Genomic DNA, 16514 nt, shown 5'->3' with positions numbered 1-16514 from the left:
GTAATATTATTTATTGATAGCATATACAACTTATTGCCACTACCAGTTGTTATATCTGCTCTCTAGATGTGAAATGTATTTGAAAAACTGAGGAGTCCAACATTTTAGGCTTATAATAGAGCCAGAGTTCACTTTTTAAAAAAATCTTATAACAATAATGATGATTATTATTTTAGTAATGAACTAATATTCATTCTATGGCACTGACCGGGTTCAAATTCATTAAAAATCCATTGTAGTCTACCGGTACTAAGCAGTGTCCACTGAGGAATTTTCTGGTGGTCTTACTGATGGGTCTGCAGCATAGCCGAATTCTGACTGGCAATGAGCCTCTAAGGCAGCGGTTCTCAACCTTTTAAGCTCGGCGACCCCTTTTTACAATCCCTCATTTTGCCTCGACCCCCCCCCCCCCCAACACCCTCACACACACAGAAGAATAGACGAAACAATCTATATTTTCGATGGTCTTAGGCGACCCCTGGCAAATCGTCAATTGACCCCCAAAGGTGTCACGACCCACAGGTTGAGAACCCCTGCTCTAAGGTGTCTGCGAGGTCAGTTGTCACTATTTTCTCGGTTGATAAAACAACATGGTATATATTTTTACTTCCTTATATAGTCGATCAATCTATCTTATAATATCTCTTAAAGCCGAGTTCAGTAATATGAAAATTTTAATTGAGGAAAGCTCAGCATTACGATGTTTAGATTGACACCAACTCAGTAGCAGGTGCTGTCGTAAGAACTACCAGAACTGGTACTCTCCAAGTCAAGGGAATTCACTCTAGAATTTTATCATTGACTCGCATTTGAAAGGGAATCTGCACTTGAAAGCACTCATGTGTAGCGCGCTTAGTGAACAGACATGAGATACCAGTCAGGAAGCATCTTGTTTTGAAATTAACCTAGGTGTTTATTTCATGATACTAGAAACAGTCCAAATAATTCAAACAGTAGGCCTTGCAAGCAGCATTACACGAATACATTCATGGTTTCATTTCGTTTGGTAATAAATTGGTACAAATAAAACTAGGCCGAATTCTCTGGATCAAAATCTAGTTTACTCGGAACTTAAAGAGATCTAGATTTGGTTTTATTTTTCTGGGTATAGTAAAGAAATAATCACAAATTTATCGATAGATAGAGAAGGACAATGAAACTAATACACAATAAGTATTGGCTACGTTAGTGTGTTTAAGATTTTGTTAACAGACTTAAATAGGTCGCCATGGGGAGTCACTAAACCTGGTTTTACAACAATCGCCACTGTGGCAAAGGATTTCAGAATAACATCCTATGTCTAACGTAAATCTATCCCCCAACGAGGTGCTTCACCAGCCTTGTAATGACTACGATGCAGACAGTAATTTTTCTAAATGTATTACTGAATTGCAGTTTTTGAACTCACACCTGTTAAATCCTACATTCGTAGTAAATGTACCTACCAATGAAGACGGCAAGCCATTGGGCAGCCTGTGTAGTTTAAACCTGCCTGTTCTAAGTAGGCTGAGGTCAAAAGATGCTGACCAAGTGGACTTCGCTGGTGCAAGGGATGTAGCAGTGGCCGGAGAAACGGACGCTAAAGAGGGCTTAGCGCTAACATGTCTGCCATCTATGGCATGCCGATCTTACATAGATGAATACAAAACGTCGAAATATTTAGATACGGGGCGGATGAAAGATACCGGAGCTTTAGCTGATAGGTCTGCGCATCCATTGCAAAAGAAGTCGTTTCCGCCTGTGACGTGGCTACAGTACGAGACACCGCCATGGCAAAAGAATGTTAAAGCTCCACCAGCTACCAAGAAAAAAATGAAGCGAGTCATGTGGAAGCCATCCAAGGCGACGCTGATCTTTAGTGAGCAATGCTGCGCCAACTTCCCAGAGCGACATTTTGGTAGAGATGCTTGCTTGGAGGAGGACGAATCGAGTTTCCCGACTGAGCACAAGCTGGCAACGAGTGAGGATCTTAGGAGGGCAATGAAGTTTGTCAAGACAAGGGAGCAAATGTATGACCAAAACAGGACAAGAAAAAATATCTCCTTTTTAACAATGTCAAGAGAGATGTTTTCTAAAACACACAATAGGTACAGTGACTTTCTCTCTCTCTCTCTCTCACTCATTCACTCTCTCTCTCTCACACTCATTCACACTCTCTCTCTCTCTCACTCATTCACACACACACTCTCTCACTCATTCACACACTCTCTCTCTCTCTCTCACTCATTCACACACTCTCTCACACACACTCTCTCTCTCCCTCTCACTCATTCACACTCACTCTCTCTCTCTCACTCATTCACATTCACTCTCGCTTTCTTCTTCTGTCCTTCTGTCGCTTATTTCCATTCATTTACTAATATCGTAGCCTCAGCCAACAGTTTCTAAAAATGTATTGAATCATTCCATTAATACACGGAATCCTCTGTTTGGGACCCATCAACCCAAGAAAACATTGAGAAACTAGAACAGACACAAAATAGAGAAGCGAGATTTGTAACAAACGAATATTCACATTTGACTAGAGTAACACCTTTAGTAAAATCTTTTAATTTAGAAAGATTTCAGGGTAGAGGACTTTAAAGCAAAGTAGCAATTATACATAAAACATTAAACCATAATATTAAAATGCAAAATCAAAACCTAATAAAAATACTCAGAAAGACACAAAGATAAAGGTACATTCCTTGTTTTATATGCTAGGACAAATCGGTACAAATGCTCCTTCTTCCCTAGTGCTATTAGAGCAGGGAATGGGTTGCCTGAGTCAGCCAGGAAAACCAATGACTGTAGATTTTAAGTAATTGATTAACATGTATGACTAGATTGACCTGGGAAAACGCGTATGACGTAATCATCTTCTTTTTTGAAAAAAAACGTCTATATTTTATAAGATAAGATGAATACAAGGATTGTTAGTGTTAATGAATTACTGTTGTGTATATTTGACTATTCATTCTATTATTTGAACTTTGTACTGCGCAAATCATGCACCAAAGAGAGTGGTATTTTGTTTGTATCTAAATGACAAAAAAGGCCTATATTTACTTATTAAGCCTATTATTAGCTTGGAGTTACTGGCGAATGTATCATCCTATGATCCGAAAAACTTGCTTCAGTAGTGTATAGGCTAGAAGTAGCAGTAGCAATTAGTATATTTGACGTGACTAGTATGATTGTCATTGACCCAACAGCTTATCTCTGAAATCACGCATGGAACTGCAGCTCAAATACCGCCAAATCATGTCCCGTTTGAAACGCCAGGAATATCTTCAGTGGGAGTGTGAGGCAATGGCAAGGTCAGGTCACACTGACAAAGACCAGCTTCAGCAACCATTTGTAAGAATATTTAGTTTGTCTTGTCTTAGTACACTAAGTACTGATTCTTTCCATATCGACGTGTGTTGTTTTTATATATTATTACTTGATACTAGGCCCTTTCAGAACTTGCGATCGATGTATTTACATTTCAGCTGAATTGTTTCTACTCACTGATGCTCTTATATGTAGTCTAGTCTGATTTGTTATATTTAGAGATATGCAGTTAAAAAAATAGAACCATTGTTTGTCGGCTCCGTTTGGATAGTCGGGGGAGGCGGGTATTTACGCATGGATGGTAATGTCATCCACTCTAAGAAATTGTCACGCGATTTTGTCATTCGAATACATTATCTCCTTAGTGACAACAACGGAATGCCAGATTTCTTCATTTTTAAAAATTTTCACCTCCTAGGGCCTCCTTATTTGTTTATCCTAGGGCCTCCAATTACCTACGGCCGGCCCTGCAAAAGGTATGGATAATAATGTCTCTCTATGACACTCACAAGAACAAAGTGTTATACGAGATGGACCATAGTCGTTATATCATTGAAGAAGCCAACAAAGAAATGTAATCCAGAAGCGTACCTAGCAATGTGCGTGTGGTGCGGGTCGCCCGGGGCATCAAGCTCTCCTCCAGTATATTTGAAGTTTTTAACATACTGAACCCAAGCTACCGATTTATCGGTCTGTATATAAAAAAAGACTATGTCCAGTCAGCCCGATTTATTGGTCTGGAGCACCATATCATAAGACAGGGGTTCTCAGCCTGTGGATCGCGACCCCTTTAGGGGTCGATTGACGATTTGCCACGGGTCGCCTAAGACCATCGAAAATATGGATTGTTATTGTCTATTACTGTATGTGTGTGGGTTGGGGGGGGGGGCGCCGCAGAGTGTGGGATTGTAAAAAGGGTCGCCGAGCATAAAAGGTTGATAACCGCTGTCATAAGACATTAAATTAAGATCGAAAAATACCCAGTGAATTAAAACCTTCCTGTATCTATATCTAAATATTGCATGACGCGTAGGACGTAATCATCTTCTTTTTTTTGTGTGGAAATAACGTCCGTATTATATAAGATAAGATAAATCAACAAATAAGTTATTCACAAAGCGTCGATAGCACGAATGCGTTTCATGGACGATTCATGATCACTTGACTAGAAATAAAGTTTCGACATTTCACCAAAAGGAAGAAGCATTGGTCTTTTAACAAAAGAAGTCTAACAAGTAGATCTAAGCGGCCAAATTTTAGGGGGCGGCCAAAACGTATGAAAAGTTTCACTTTGATTCATTGTAGAGACTTAGAGCTAGGCTAGAAGACATACAGTGTAGCAGGCTTGTTGTGTATAGTTGAAGAATGCTGGGTTCGAGTGTCCATTTAGCACGTAACAAACATGAATAGTATACAAAGTCGATTTTGAGCAGACAATATGACGTTTATTCAATAATAATAATAATGTACTGCACCTTTAGTTGTTACACCAAAATATCCAGTTGCAATATAACTACATCCGAATAACAGCGGTATCAAATATATCCAATATGCTAAGTCCTCAGGAATATATATATATATATATATATATATATATATATATATATATATATATATATATATATATATATATATATATATATATATATATATATATATATATATATATATTCACTTATTAAATCATGTCCGCATCACAGCGGGTAACAATAAACAATAATAATATGTATCTAGCTCTAAATGCAAAATAGCTGTCAAAATACGTGTACTGTCTTACTGACTTCAAATGACTACTCTCAACTTAACTTAAGTTCTTACTGTCCACAACGGACCAAAAGATACTACTGAATTCGACTGCTTAAAAGTTACTACTCTCTTCAAGTGACCAAAAGATACTACCGACTATCAGTGACCACTCTCTCGACCCTTAAGGTTACTACAAAGAGTCAATTTAGTCATTCTTACTTCCTGTTGCTATATCAGGAGTTTCACGTGCCTTTTTACCCTCATGACCCGAGGTGAACATATAGCAGGCAATGTCAACCGAGACTGTGACAGCCATAGAGTTCTGCTATGCCTATCTATCTATAAATCGACAAATAACTGAAATTCATATTTCTCAATTTCCGTAGTAGAGACAGACTAGTCACCATAGAGCAGGGGTTCTCAGCCTGTGGGGTCGCGACCCCTTGAGGGGGGTCGAATGACGATTTGTCAGGGGTCGCCTAAGACCATCGAAAATATGGATTGTATTTAGTGTATTCTTCTATTGCTGTGTATGTTATGGAGGGGGGGGGGTCGCGGCAGAGTGGGGGATAGTAAAAAGGGGTCGCCGAGCTTAAAAGGTTGAGAACCGCTGCCATAGAGTGATAGCAGAGACAGAGTTAGACTAGTAAACATAGAATGATAATGCTCGATGGTCGAGGGTTCAAACCCTGCCAGCTTCCGTCCCCCGTCGTCCTGCGGGAGGTTTGGACTAGGAAGTAATTATCTTCAACTCTGAAGGAACATCCGAATCATGTAAAACATTTTACAACATTTTCTACTTTGTTTGAGATCCAATCCATGTTTAGCAATTTATTCTCGAAAAAAAATAAATTTGAGTCTTGTACGAGGCCTCCATCAATCGGAGGCCCTTGGAAGGTGCCTAGTTTACCTATGCCTAAGGCCTGTCCTGCCTTTAGCAACACTTTGAGAGAATAATGCGTTGGGATTTTATTGAACAGGAAAATACCAGCGGACGTTTCATGCCATTCCAAAGCTCACGTGACCTCGGCAGACCTGGTAGGTTCAAAAGTAAAGTCTGCAGATACAAGAACTCTCCAGGCAGAGCGAGAGTTGCGCTAGTTCATCCCACTGAGTCACGCCATACCACTTTGATACACAGGTGAGATAACATTAAGTTCAAAATACACGAGCGGGGAAGCGGGAAGTTGGAGTGGACATTGACCACTTTGTTTTGGTTGATGGGGTCACTTTGTTTTGGTTGATTGGGATCAATTTGTTTTGGTTGATGGTGGTCAATTTTGTTTTGGTTGATGGGGGTCAATTTTGTTTTGGTTGATTGGGGTCAATTAGTTTTGGTTGATGGGGGTCACTTTGTTTTGGTTGTTGGGGGTCAATTTGTTTTGGTTGATGGGGGTCAATTTGTTTTGGTTGGAGGTGGTGGAGGGGTTAGATCTTGTGGCTGCCTTTTGAAAGATTTTATGAGCGTGTGTATGTGTGTGAATTAAAGTATATATATAGTTCGTCCATCGTGGTTTGATGATGACCACTTTGTCATCCAGGGGGCTGAGGGTTTGCACTGGGGTTTTATGCCTCCTCATGTGGCTGGTGAGACCTATGTGAGCCCGGAATGTTCGGCTGCACACTGGGCAGGTTATTCCAGCTGGAGCTAGTGTCGTTTGTCTTGCTTTTCTTTTCTGGCGTTGGGGGGGGGGATGACAAGTGACTTGCGCTGGAATTTGGATTAAAGTGAGGAGGATTTGCGCAACACGTCGACCTCACTCTCTCGCCCTAAAACCCGTCCTTTTCCGGTAGCAAGATTTGGTCAAGACGTCCGGGGACAAGTTTGGGTGCAGTGGATGACCAGAGACTTTCTATGTGTCTTGTCCTGCTCTTGAGTACTCCACAGCACTGTGCTGGTACTTGCCATTTTGTCCGATTAGTCTAGTTTTGTGACGGTACGCACAGGCCGCCAAGTCCAGACTTCACATGCTAGGTTTGACAGAACCTCAGTGTACTGAGTGCCTTGGACACGTCAGATACCCTCTACCTGGTTTAGCCGGCCAGTCAAAGCCGTTTCCGGGGTGTGGCCGCTGCGCATGCTACAGCTTCTGGGAGCCACAGGTGAGAGTTGGGTACCGAGTGGGGACCAAGAGTGAGCCAAGCTGCCCTCAAAAAGAGAGTACGACTGCCTGTCCACTAGAGGTGCTACCCCTCCTAGATACCCCATACACCCCGTATACTTTACACGTTGGCAAGAAAAAACCAGATACTGAAGTCCTTCAAAGAGCGGGTCTGCAAAGCATCCACACAATCCTGATGCAGTCCCAGCTGCGATGGGCAGGACACGTCAGCAGAATGGAAGACCGACGCATCCATAAATGACTCCTGTATGGCCAATTAAGGGAAGGAAAACGCTCGCAAGGCGGACAAAGAAAACGCTTCAGGGACACCTTTAAAGCTTCTCTTAAGGCGTTTAACATAGACCCAGCCACCTGGGAGACAAGATGCACATGACAGAGCATCGTGGCGTCGTGCTGTGAAAACTGGCAGAGGCTGCTGGGTATAAGAGAACAAAGCTGGCAGAAGAAAAACGCCAGAGAAGAAAAGCAAGACCAATGACACTAGCTCCAGCTGGAATAACCTGCCCGGTGTGCAGCCGAACATTCCGGGCTAACATAGGTCTCAACAGCCACATGAGGAGGCACAAAACCCCAGTGCAAATCCCTCATCGAACCACGATGGACGAACTATATATACTTTACACGCTGTTTAGATTTACATTAGAAACCGGGATAAAGAAGATGTTGCCGAGAGCGACACCTATGTAATCTCCGGATGGGATGCTATGTTACTGCTACAATGGTATTGAAATAGAAGACGGTATATCTAATGACTCAATATCCAACTGCTTGCCGGAGATCCTTTTAAATTGGAAAACCAACATACATCCCTCTTTGCAGAATATAGGCCTATACTTAATCTTTCAAGTAGAAGTCATGAAAAGATTTCATGAAATAAGCACATCATAATCCTATTTCAATAATAAATTTACAGTAATAAATTTAACATGAAGCTTTAAAACTTTAAACTTCTAGATTATAAACTCAATAAACTGAAATAAGCTCGTCTCATCTAAGGGCTAAATAAGTTTTTCAAAACGCGTAGTTAAAAATATTCTCCTATCTTATGTGAATTATCTCCCCTTTCTTTAATTTACTGTGTAAAAACTGGAAGATGCGATAGCCGAAAAGAGAAAATAAACCTGTCCACGTCTAACATGGCGCCGCACCTTCTTATAAGACCTAAAATCTGTGGTCATCAGCTGAGAATAGGCTTTGGAAGTCGCTTATGACAGTGGACAGTGCTTGACGTCCAAGCGCCGAACGTCTCGTAACTTCGTAAGACGTAAGTTTAAGTAAACTTGTCTTCGAGTCCGAAGATTAATGAGGAGTATTTCACGTTGCTACGCAGCCCCAGCTGCGACCTACATACTTTGACACAACCAGGTCTGGCATAACCATTGTCCGCCGGTGGTCAATTAAGATTCTCTTTTTGCCGTCTGCGTTTGTCCTCGGCAGTGGATTTTCTCTAGGTCTCAAATGTGTATCCCGCGGCCTTTGTAAGTAGTCCCCATCTGCCTCGTTCTGAAACCGCCTGCAAACAGGTGCTCTCTTCGATGTCAGTTCAAACAAGTTCAGCGCCTAAGCTGGTCTTTAAAGTGTTTCCGTGGGGCACCTCTGTTAAGTTAAGCCCACTACCTTTCAGCTCACCAGAAAAGACTGCCTTTGGCGTAAGTTCGTCCCCCAAGCGGCATACGTGCCCTGTCCTGTCACGCTTGGCAAGTAAGTAGGCCTACCGTAAGGTTGCAAGATACGAACACTATCGTCATTACGATTAACTGAAGCAGACCGGAAAAATGACTTACTAGAGCAGGGGTTCTCAACCTGTGGGTCGCGACCCCCTTGGGGGGGGGGGCGATTGACGATTTGCCAGGGGTCGCATAAGACCATAGAAAATATGGATTGTTTTTGTCTATTCTATTATTGCTCTATGTGTGTGTGTGTGGGGGGGGGGGTTGCAGCAGAGTGGGGGATTCTAAAATGGGGTCGCCGAGCTTAAAAGGTTGAGAATCGCTGTTATATAACTAGAGTTTAAATCTCTAACATGGACATTTACAGATGGATTATATTATATTATACAAATTATATTTGTAGGGTCACAGACCATAACTCATAAGTATGCACTTCGCGAAGAACTAACCTTGAATAGTGTTTACTAAATACAAGAACTACAACTAGTTATTTACCAATTATTTAGAAATAAAAATTAGCATGTTACCTAACATCCGTACTAAGAATTTTCTATGACAGATGAGTCTCCTGAAATACTAGGCCTATATAAAGAAAAGCAAGCATAGCTCAGCATAGTATCTGTGCACTATATGCCTATAACTTCAGTTGGCTTTTAATTACAATTAGTACCACTGACGAATGTATTTTATGCGATTTTAATAGTATGAATAATTGCTTCATTATTCTTGTTGGATTTATTAATTAGAGCATACTTATTCAACGTATATATTTCTTATGTGTTTTATTCATTTCGGAATAGTTGTTTTGTAGGATTAAATCAAATCCACTATCTCGAATGAAGATATAATTTATTTAGCAAAAACACATTTATAGATAATTAAATATTATAGATTTTTGTTATATGGCGAAAAAAAAACTATAAATAGCTAGCGTTTGGTGTATCTGGTGTACAGAATAAAGAAACTGTAGATAATCTGTTCTCTGGCACTTATACATTTTTGTCGCCCTTGTTTAGTATTTTAGATGTACATTTTCGTAACTTTTCCATTTGTAGGTCAACCTTTCTTTGATTTAGTTTGTAACGTTAATTTTCTTGGGTTATTGTTCTTGACATTGTTTCATTGTATCGTGAAAATCTCCAATGTGTTAATTCTAAAATGTTAATAAATACTTTGTATTAAGGAAATTAACTTTATTGTTCAGAACCGAAGCCACCAAAAAATTGAGTGCCTGCAGTCTGTCCAAACAGCTCAGTCCGACACCCACCGTCAGACTGATCAAGTGTAACCAGTTTAACCAGCTCAGTCCGGTGTCCAGCAACACACTGATCAAGTGTAACCAGTTCATCCAGGCCAGCCCGGTATCCAGCAACAGGCTGGTCACGTGTAACGAGTCCATCCAGGCCAGTCCGTTACCCGTGACGCCAAACATAGTCCAGGCTCAAAGGTCGCCACAGTACGAGCTGGGCGACGTAGATATTGTTCCGCCTGAATGTCCGGGCGAAGCCGGTCAGCATGGGGACGGGCCGTCCACGATTACTTCCGATGACCCTTGCCAGTCAGTGACTACTGAGGCCTTGATGAGGAAAAAGGCGCAGAACTCATGTGTCACGTCTAACCCGCCAGGCGATACTGAGGTAAACTAGATTCAGAACTTTTTTTGAATTTTGTGACAATACTATTTGACACATTTTGATTGAACCTTGTCACTTTTTGAAAACAATTCGCATATGCCATATACAATCTCTTCAGTTATCGGGTCTCTTTGCAATAATGTTTTGGGTCTGACATTTTTCTCTCTATTACCAAAGATATTTCCTTGGGCATACTACAAAATTTAAACAAGTTATCTTATATAATACAGACGTTACTTCAAAAAAGAAGATGATTACGTCCTACAATCTATACATATATAATTCTTTAAAAACAACAACATATATATAAGGAAAAGATCTCCGCACTTAAAACTATGTACCGGTATCTCAATAATTTAGATTTGTTTTCCCTTATTCGATATCAAACAAAATAATTAATTCTCAATAAATAATTGACTAAGTGGTTAAATTGGAGAAATAACGAGTACAAACTTTCTACCGTCTCTTTCAGAGGTCGTCTGCATTAATACATTAATTAATAATAAACCATAACTTACAAATACAAAAACGAAACCTAATGAAGTACTCAGAAAGGCAAAAAGATAAAAAGCACATATCTTATTCCATATGGTAGGACAAATTCATACAAGTATTCTTTCTTTTCAAGTGTCATTAAACATCAAGACATGGATACGCTTACAACTTGGTTATATTCTTCTTTTTTTTAAAGGATCATCTGTAATATTTAAGATAAACAAAGTAAGGACTCGCGAAACGAATTTCCCGAAACAGCAAAGAAAACCAATAACGTGGAGTTTCAATCTTTATTTAACATGTACAACTAAATCCACACATGAATAGAACATGTTTGTTTTTTAAACGACGTCTTTAAATTATAAGATAACTTTCTCAGTTAATTTGTAAAAAATATTTTCAACACTGTTATCATCTTGTCAAATTTTAGTTTAAACAAAAAATTAAACATTGTAAGTTTTGCAAAAATAATCTCATACCGTGTGTTTTTGTCACATCTAGTTAAAGTGTTTTTGTCACATCTTGTTAAAGTGTTTTTGTCACATCTTGTTACAGTGTTTCTGTCACATACTGTTAAAGATTTTTTTGTCACATCTTGTTAAAGTGTTTTTGTCACATCTAGTTAAAGTCTTTTTGTCACATCTTGTTAAAGTTTTTTTGTCACATCTTGTTAAAGTTTTTTTGTCACATCTTGTTAAAGTGTTTTTGTCACATCTTGTTAAAGTCTTTTTGTCACATCTTGTTAAAGTTTTTTTGTCACATTGTTAAAGTGTTTTTGTCACATACTGTTAAAGTCTTTTTGTCACATACTGTTAAAGTCTTTTTGTCACATCTTGTTAAAGTGTTTTTGTCACATCTTGTTAAAGTCTTTTTGTCACATCTTGTTAAAGTCTTTTTGTCACATCTTGTTAAAGTTTTTTTGTCACATTGTTAAAGTGTTTTTGTCACATACTGTTAAAGTCTTTTTGTCACATCTTGTTAAAGTCTTTTTGTCACATCTTGTTAAAGTCTTTTTGTCACATCTTGTTAAAGTCTTTTTGTCACATCTTGTTAAAGTCTTTTTGTCACATACTGTTAAAGTCTTTTTGTCACATCTTGTTAAAGTGTTTTTGTCACATCTAGTTAAAGTGTTTTTGTCACATACTGTTAAAGTCTTTTTGTCACATACTGTTAAAGTCTTTTTGTCACATCTTGTTAAAGTGTTTTTGTCACATCTTGTTAAAGTCTTTTTGTCACATCTTGTTAAAGTCTTTTTGTCACATCTTGTTAAAGTCTTTTTGTCACATCTTGTTAAAGTGTTTTTGTCACATCTAGTTAAAGTGTTTTTGTCACATACTGTTAAAGTCTTTTTGTCACATACTGTTAAAGTCTTTTTGTCACATCTTGTTAAAGTGTTTTTGTCACATCTTGTTAAAGTCTTTTTGTCACATCTTGTTAAAGTCTTTTTGTCACATCTTGTTAAAGTCTTTTTGTCACATCTTGTTAAAGTGTTTTTGTCACATACTGTTAAAGTCTTTTTGTCACATCTTGTTAAAGTCTTTTTGTCACATCTTGTTAAAGTTTTTTTGTCACATCTTGTTAAAGTCTTTTTGTCACATCTTGTTAAAATTTTTTTGTCACATCTTGTTAAAGTGTTTTTGTCACATACTGTTAAAGTCTTTTTGTCACATCTTGTTAAAGTGTTTTTGTCACATCTTGTTAAAGTCTTTTTGTCACATCTTGTTAAAGTCTTTTTGTCACATCTTGTTAAAGTCTTTTTGTCACATCTTGTTAAAGTGTTTTTGTCACATCTAGTTAAAGTGTTTTTGTCACATACTGTTAAAGTTTTTTTGTCACATCTAGTTAAAGTCTTTTTGTCACATCTTGTTAAAGTGTTTTTGTCACTACTGTTTTTTTTTGTCACATACTATTAATGTGTTTTTGTCACATACTGTTAAAGTCTTTTTGTCACATCTTGTTAAAGTGTTTTTGTCACATACTGTTAAAGTTTTTTTGGTCACATCTTGTTAAAGTGTTTTTGTCCCATCTTGTGTCACAGGTCGACTCTACAAAACACCCCGAGAGATGTTCCTGTCGATCTTGTGTGAAGACGGCTGAGTGGATCAATAGTATAGTCGTACCAAGCCTTAAGTCTCTGGACTTAACTTCTGACGGCGGCGTCTCCTCGAGGGTCATGTTCTCTCTCCCTTACACTCTTGACGGCGGCGACTCTGTCACGGGAGAAGAGTGCCAGGAAGAAATCCACGATGCCACCTCGGACATGGTCAAAATATCTGAATATTCCTCCCTGGCGCAAGACTAGAGCTAAGGGAGATAATTTCATTACAAATGTTGTTGACAGAGTTGCCTTCCTTTGGATAATGACCATGCATCCATTAAGAATACATTCTCATGTATTTGCTATGAGAAAGATTTTTTATTTGAAATTATACCATTTTTAGACTCTTATCTCCAAAGGATTACACATTTTTTTTTGTTAACGATACTGTTATAAAGCTGTCATGAAGATTATATAGACTATAAATCTATGCTTTCTCGATAATAAAGGTGAATGTAACACAAAAGCTTCTATCGTATATTTTGCAATATTAGGAGATTCCCAGGAGGTCATGGAAAATCAGGAGGCCGCGAAGACCCTGTTATTATTTATAAGTTATACTGTTTTAATTTTATGATTTACACCTAGAATTAGCGCGGGGCCAATGAAAGTGCGGGGACCCCCCAACCCCCTGCGGCCGCATAGGTTGCTGTGGCCTAAGGCTGGCTATGATCCTAATTTCGACAGGTCATGAACTTTTTTTTACTAACATTATTTTCGCATTTTTACGACTGTCAAAAATGTGATTAAGAAGTGTACGCTTGTAGCATGCTCGTAGTAAGTAAATGCAGCTCAGGATTTACGACAGTGAGTCGACCAAGGACTTTAGCCTTCACAAACTGAAAAATATAAACTTTTGAAAACTAAAATATGCATATACATTTAAAAAAAAAAGGAAATTGAGATAAAACTTACAAGAACTTTTCTCTCTAAAATATAGCATGCTTTCGATACAAGTATTTTCATTTACGAGTGGATCTTTATTAAAGCTTTCGAAAAATGGTAGTGGCCTATACATACTAAATCCGACCCTGTATTTATATACTAGATATAGAGATATCAGAGATACATGCAGTAGAGATAAACAGCAATACTACTAATCCTAGAGATACGACTCTAGAGATTTAGATAAGAGTTTGTATACACACAGTTAAAGAAATTAATATATTGTTATAAACCTGGTGGTGACACAGATGGGGGTCGTGTGTTTTTAGACTACGCCAATCGCCCCAGGTCAGCGCTAGACAAGCGGTCAACCGTGACGAGTGACAGTACACGCCAGAGAAGTCCTGATGGTGTTCAGGAGAGTGCAATGAAACCTGATGCAGCAGTTGGTGGACCCCTGCAAGCAGGAAGTCATCGACATAGGTCTGAACCCAACAGACGAGTGGTCCGCTCTGAGACTAGAGGGAGACGCCCTGATGGTGGTCAAGGAAGTCAACTGGAGCCTAATGCTGAGGATGAGGGACCTTTGCATGCGGAGTTTTACCAACTGACAAGGCGGAAGATGATGTGTGCCACTATTTCCCCTCCTGTAGACCTGAAACCCATTCCCAAAGCCCTTCTCTTGAAAGCTGTGTGAAACAACCTGATAGACCAACGATCTTGGTGACCCCGGTCCTAGAATCCTATTCCTCCCCATGTCAGTTGTGAATGACAGAAGAAAGCGACGTTTGCTGAGTCCAAAGTGCATGGCGATGCAACCACGACGTCAGTGCAACCAGGTGAAGGTCAACTGGAGGAGAAGACGAAAGCGACAATTGCTGAATGCGAAGTGGAGGGCTTCGTCTAGCTCAGGAGGCAAGCCCACTGTCACCCGCAACGATCGACCCCCACCTGCAGCGATAAAACTACATATTCCACGTCATGAGATGGATGCTGTCCGGGACGGACAGATCTAAGGAGGGGACAGTGTTATAAACCTGGTGGTGAGACAGATGGGGGTCGTGCTTTGTGTGTTTTTAGACTACGCCAATCGCCCCAGGTCAGCGCTAGACGAGCGGTCAACCGTGACGAGTGACAATACACGCCAGTTCGGCAAGGGCCTTCTTCTTCTTCGTTCTCATTGTTATCTTGGAGCGTTCAGATGACTAGACCAATACATGAGATGAACTGCGCAGTGGTTTCCAAAATCAGAGAGCTCTCCATATAGTTTTCTTTCTATTGGGGTGTTTTGGGGCCAGTGTCTTATACGGGCCTCTTGGTAAAGAGAGCAGTTTTGGAGGACGTGGTCGGCATTCTCTGGTGATACAGGCAAGGGCCTGTGTCGTAAATATTACGCACGCAAGTCACGCCGAAAGTAATCAACCTGAGTGGCCAAGCGACGTTCCATCCGGTTTTGGAAGGCCAGTAGAGACCTCATATAAGAGCGAGTGTGTTAGAGTCAAGACACTTCACGTTACCTCGCAATGTGATCAGTACGAGGCGAATTTTTATATCTCATAACCCCCCCCCCCCCCCCCCCCCCAAAAAAAAAAAAATTGATCAGACGAAATTTTCAAGATTTTTGTAAATTGACTTTGTCATCATTTTGTAGACCTTTGTTGTCATCATTTTCTGGACCTTTGCTGCAGCCTACTCCACGATCATGCTGGAAATCCTGGAATGTGTTTTTGAAACTATTTCCTTTATAAAAATTTTGTTTTTGTGAAATATTCTTTGTATTAATATAAAATAATCTGTTACTGTTTTCTTTGAAATACAAATTTATTAGAAAAAAAAAAGGCCCAAAAAGAGGCATGAGTCCAAAAAAAAAAAAAAGGCCCAAAAAGAGGCATGAGTCCAAAAAAAAAAAAGGCCCAAAAAGAGGCATGAGTCCAAAAAAAAAAAAAGGCCCAAAAAGAGGCATGAGTCCAAAAAAAAAAAGGCCCAAAAAGAGGCATGAGTCCAAAAAAAAAAAAGGCGAGTGAAGTCAGTCCGGAGTGAGTGAGGCTTGGTTTTTGGACAGTCAGTGTAATGTTGTTACCAACTGTACAGTGTTTGTAACGTATTTGAAATTAAACTGTTACTGTTACTTTGGAGCCCTGAGTTGTGAGATTCTTTAAGTTCGTTGTGTCGTGTGGTGCAGTTTGAAGAGAGCCTGAATAGTAGGACATACGTATATATATATATATATATAACTTTATATGACAACGAATAAAAAAAAACCTAGGAAAACACAAGAGATGAAGTCATTAGTTACCAGACCAGAGATGTAGATACAAGAAACTGTAGTCTGCTGGTGAGATCGTATGAACTAAGATTGGTTGAACTATGTCTGACAAAGTTTTAGTCTTTTCTTCACATAAATCCAAACTTAATCTGGTGTCTCCATATAAATTCTGCATATTGTTTTAAGAATTCAGGTTTCGTTTTTAACCAAGATTTAAAAGCAACTCAGGACATGTGTACTATTTTTGCTTGGGAATGAAGAAAATGAACAAAAGAACAATGT

At 39.3% G+C, this 16514-nt stretch overlaps 1 protein-coding gene across 1 annotated transcript; it reads left to right on the top strand.

Moving 5' to 3' along the window:
• The first annotated feature begins 848 nt into the window (after nucleotides 1–848).
• LOC106051208 (uncharacterized) lies at nucleotides 849–13547 on the top strand. The gene is made up of 5 exons (XM_013206363.2): nucleotides 849–2087; nucleotides 3195–3339; nucleotides 6042–6202; nucleotides 10059–10491; nucleotides 13022–13547. Exons 1-5 carry the CDS (start codon nucleotides 1297–1299, stop codon nucleotides 13283–13285), a joined length of 1794 nt encoding a protein of 597 aa, XP_013061817.2. The 5' UTR covers nucleotides 849–1296; the 3' UTR covers nucleotides 13286–13547.
• The last annotated feature ends 2967 nt before the right edge of the window (nucleotides 13548–16514 follow it).

This window comes from Biomphalaria glabrata, chromosome 8 (assembly GCF_947242115.1).
Source record: "Biomphalaria glabrata chromosome 8, xgBioGlab47.1, whole genome shotgun sequence".
Lineage (NCBI taxonomy): Eukaryota > Metazoa > Mollusca > Gastropoda > Planorbidae > Biomphalaria > Biomphalaria glabrata.
The sequence above is the reverse complement of the archived record's forward strand: the minus strand, read 5'-3'. Positions and strand labels throughout refer to the sequence as shown.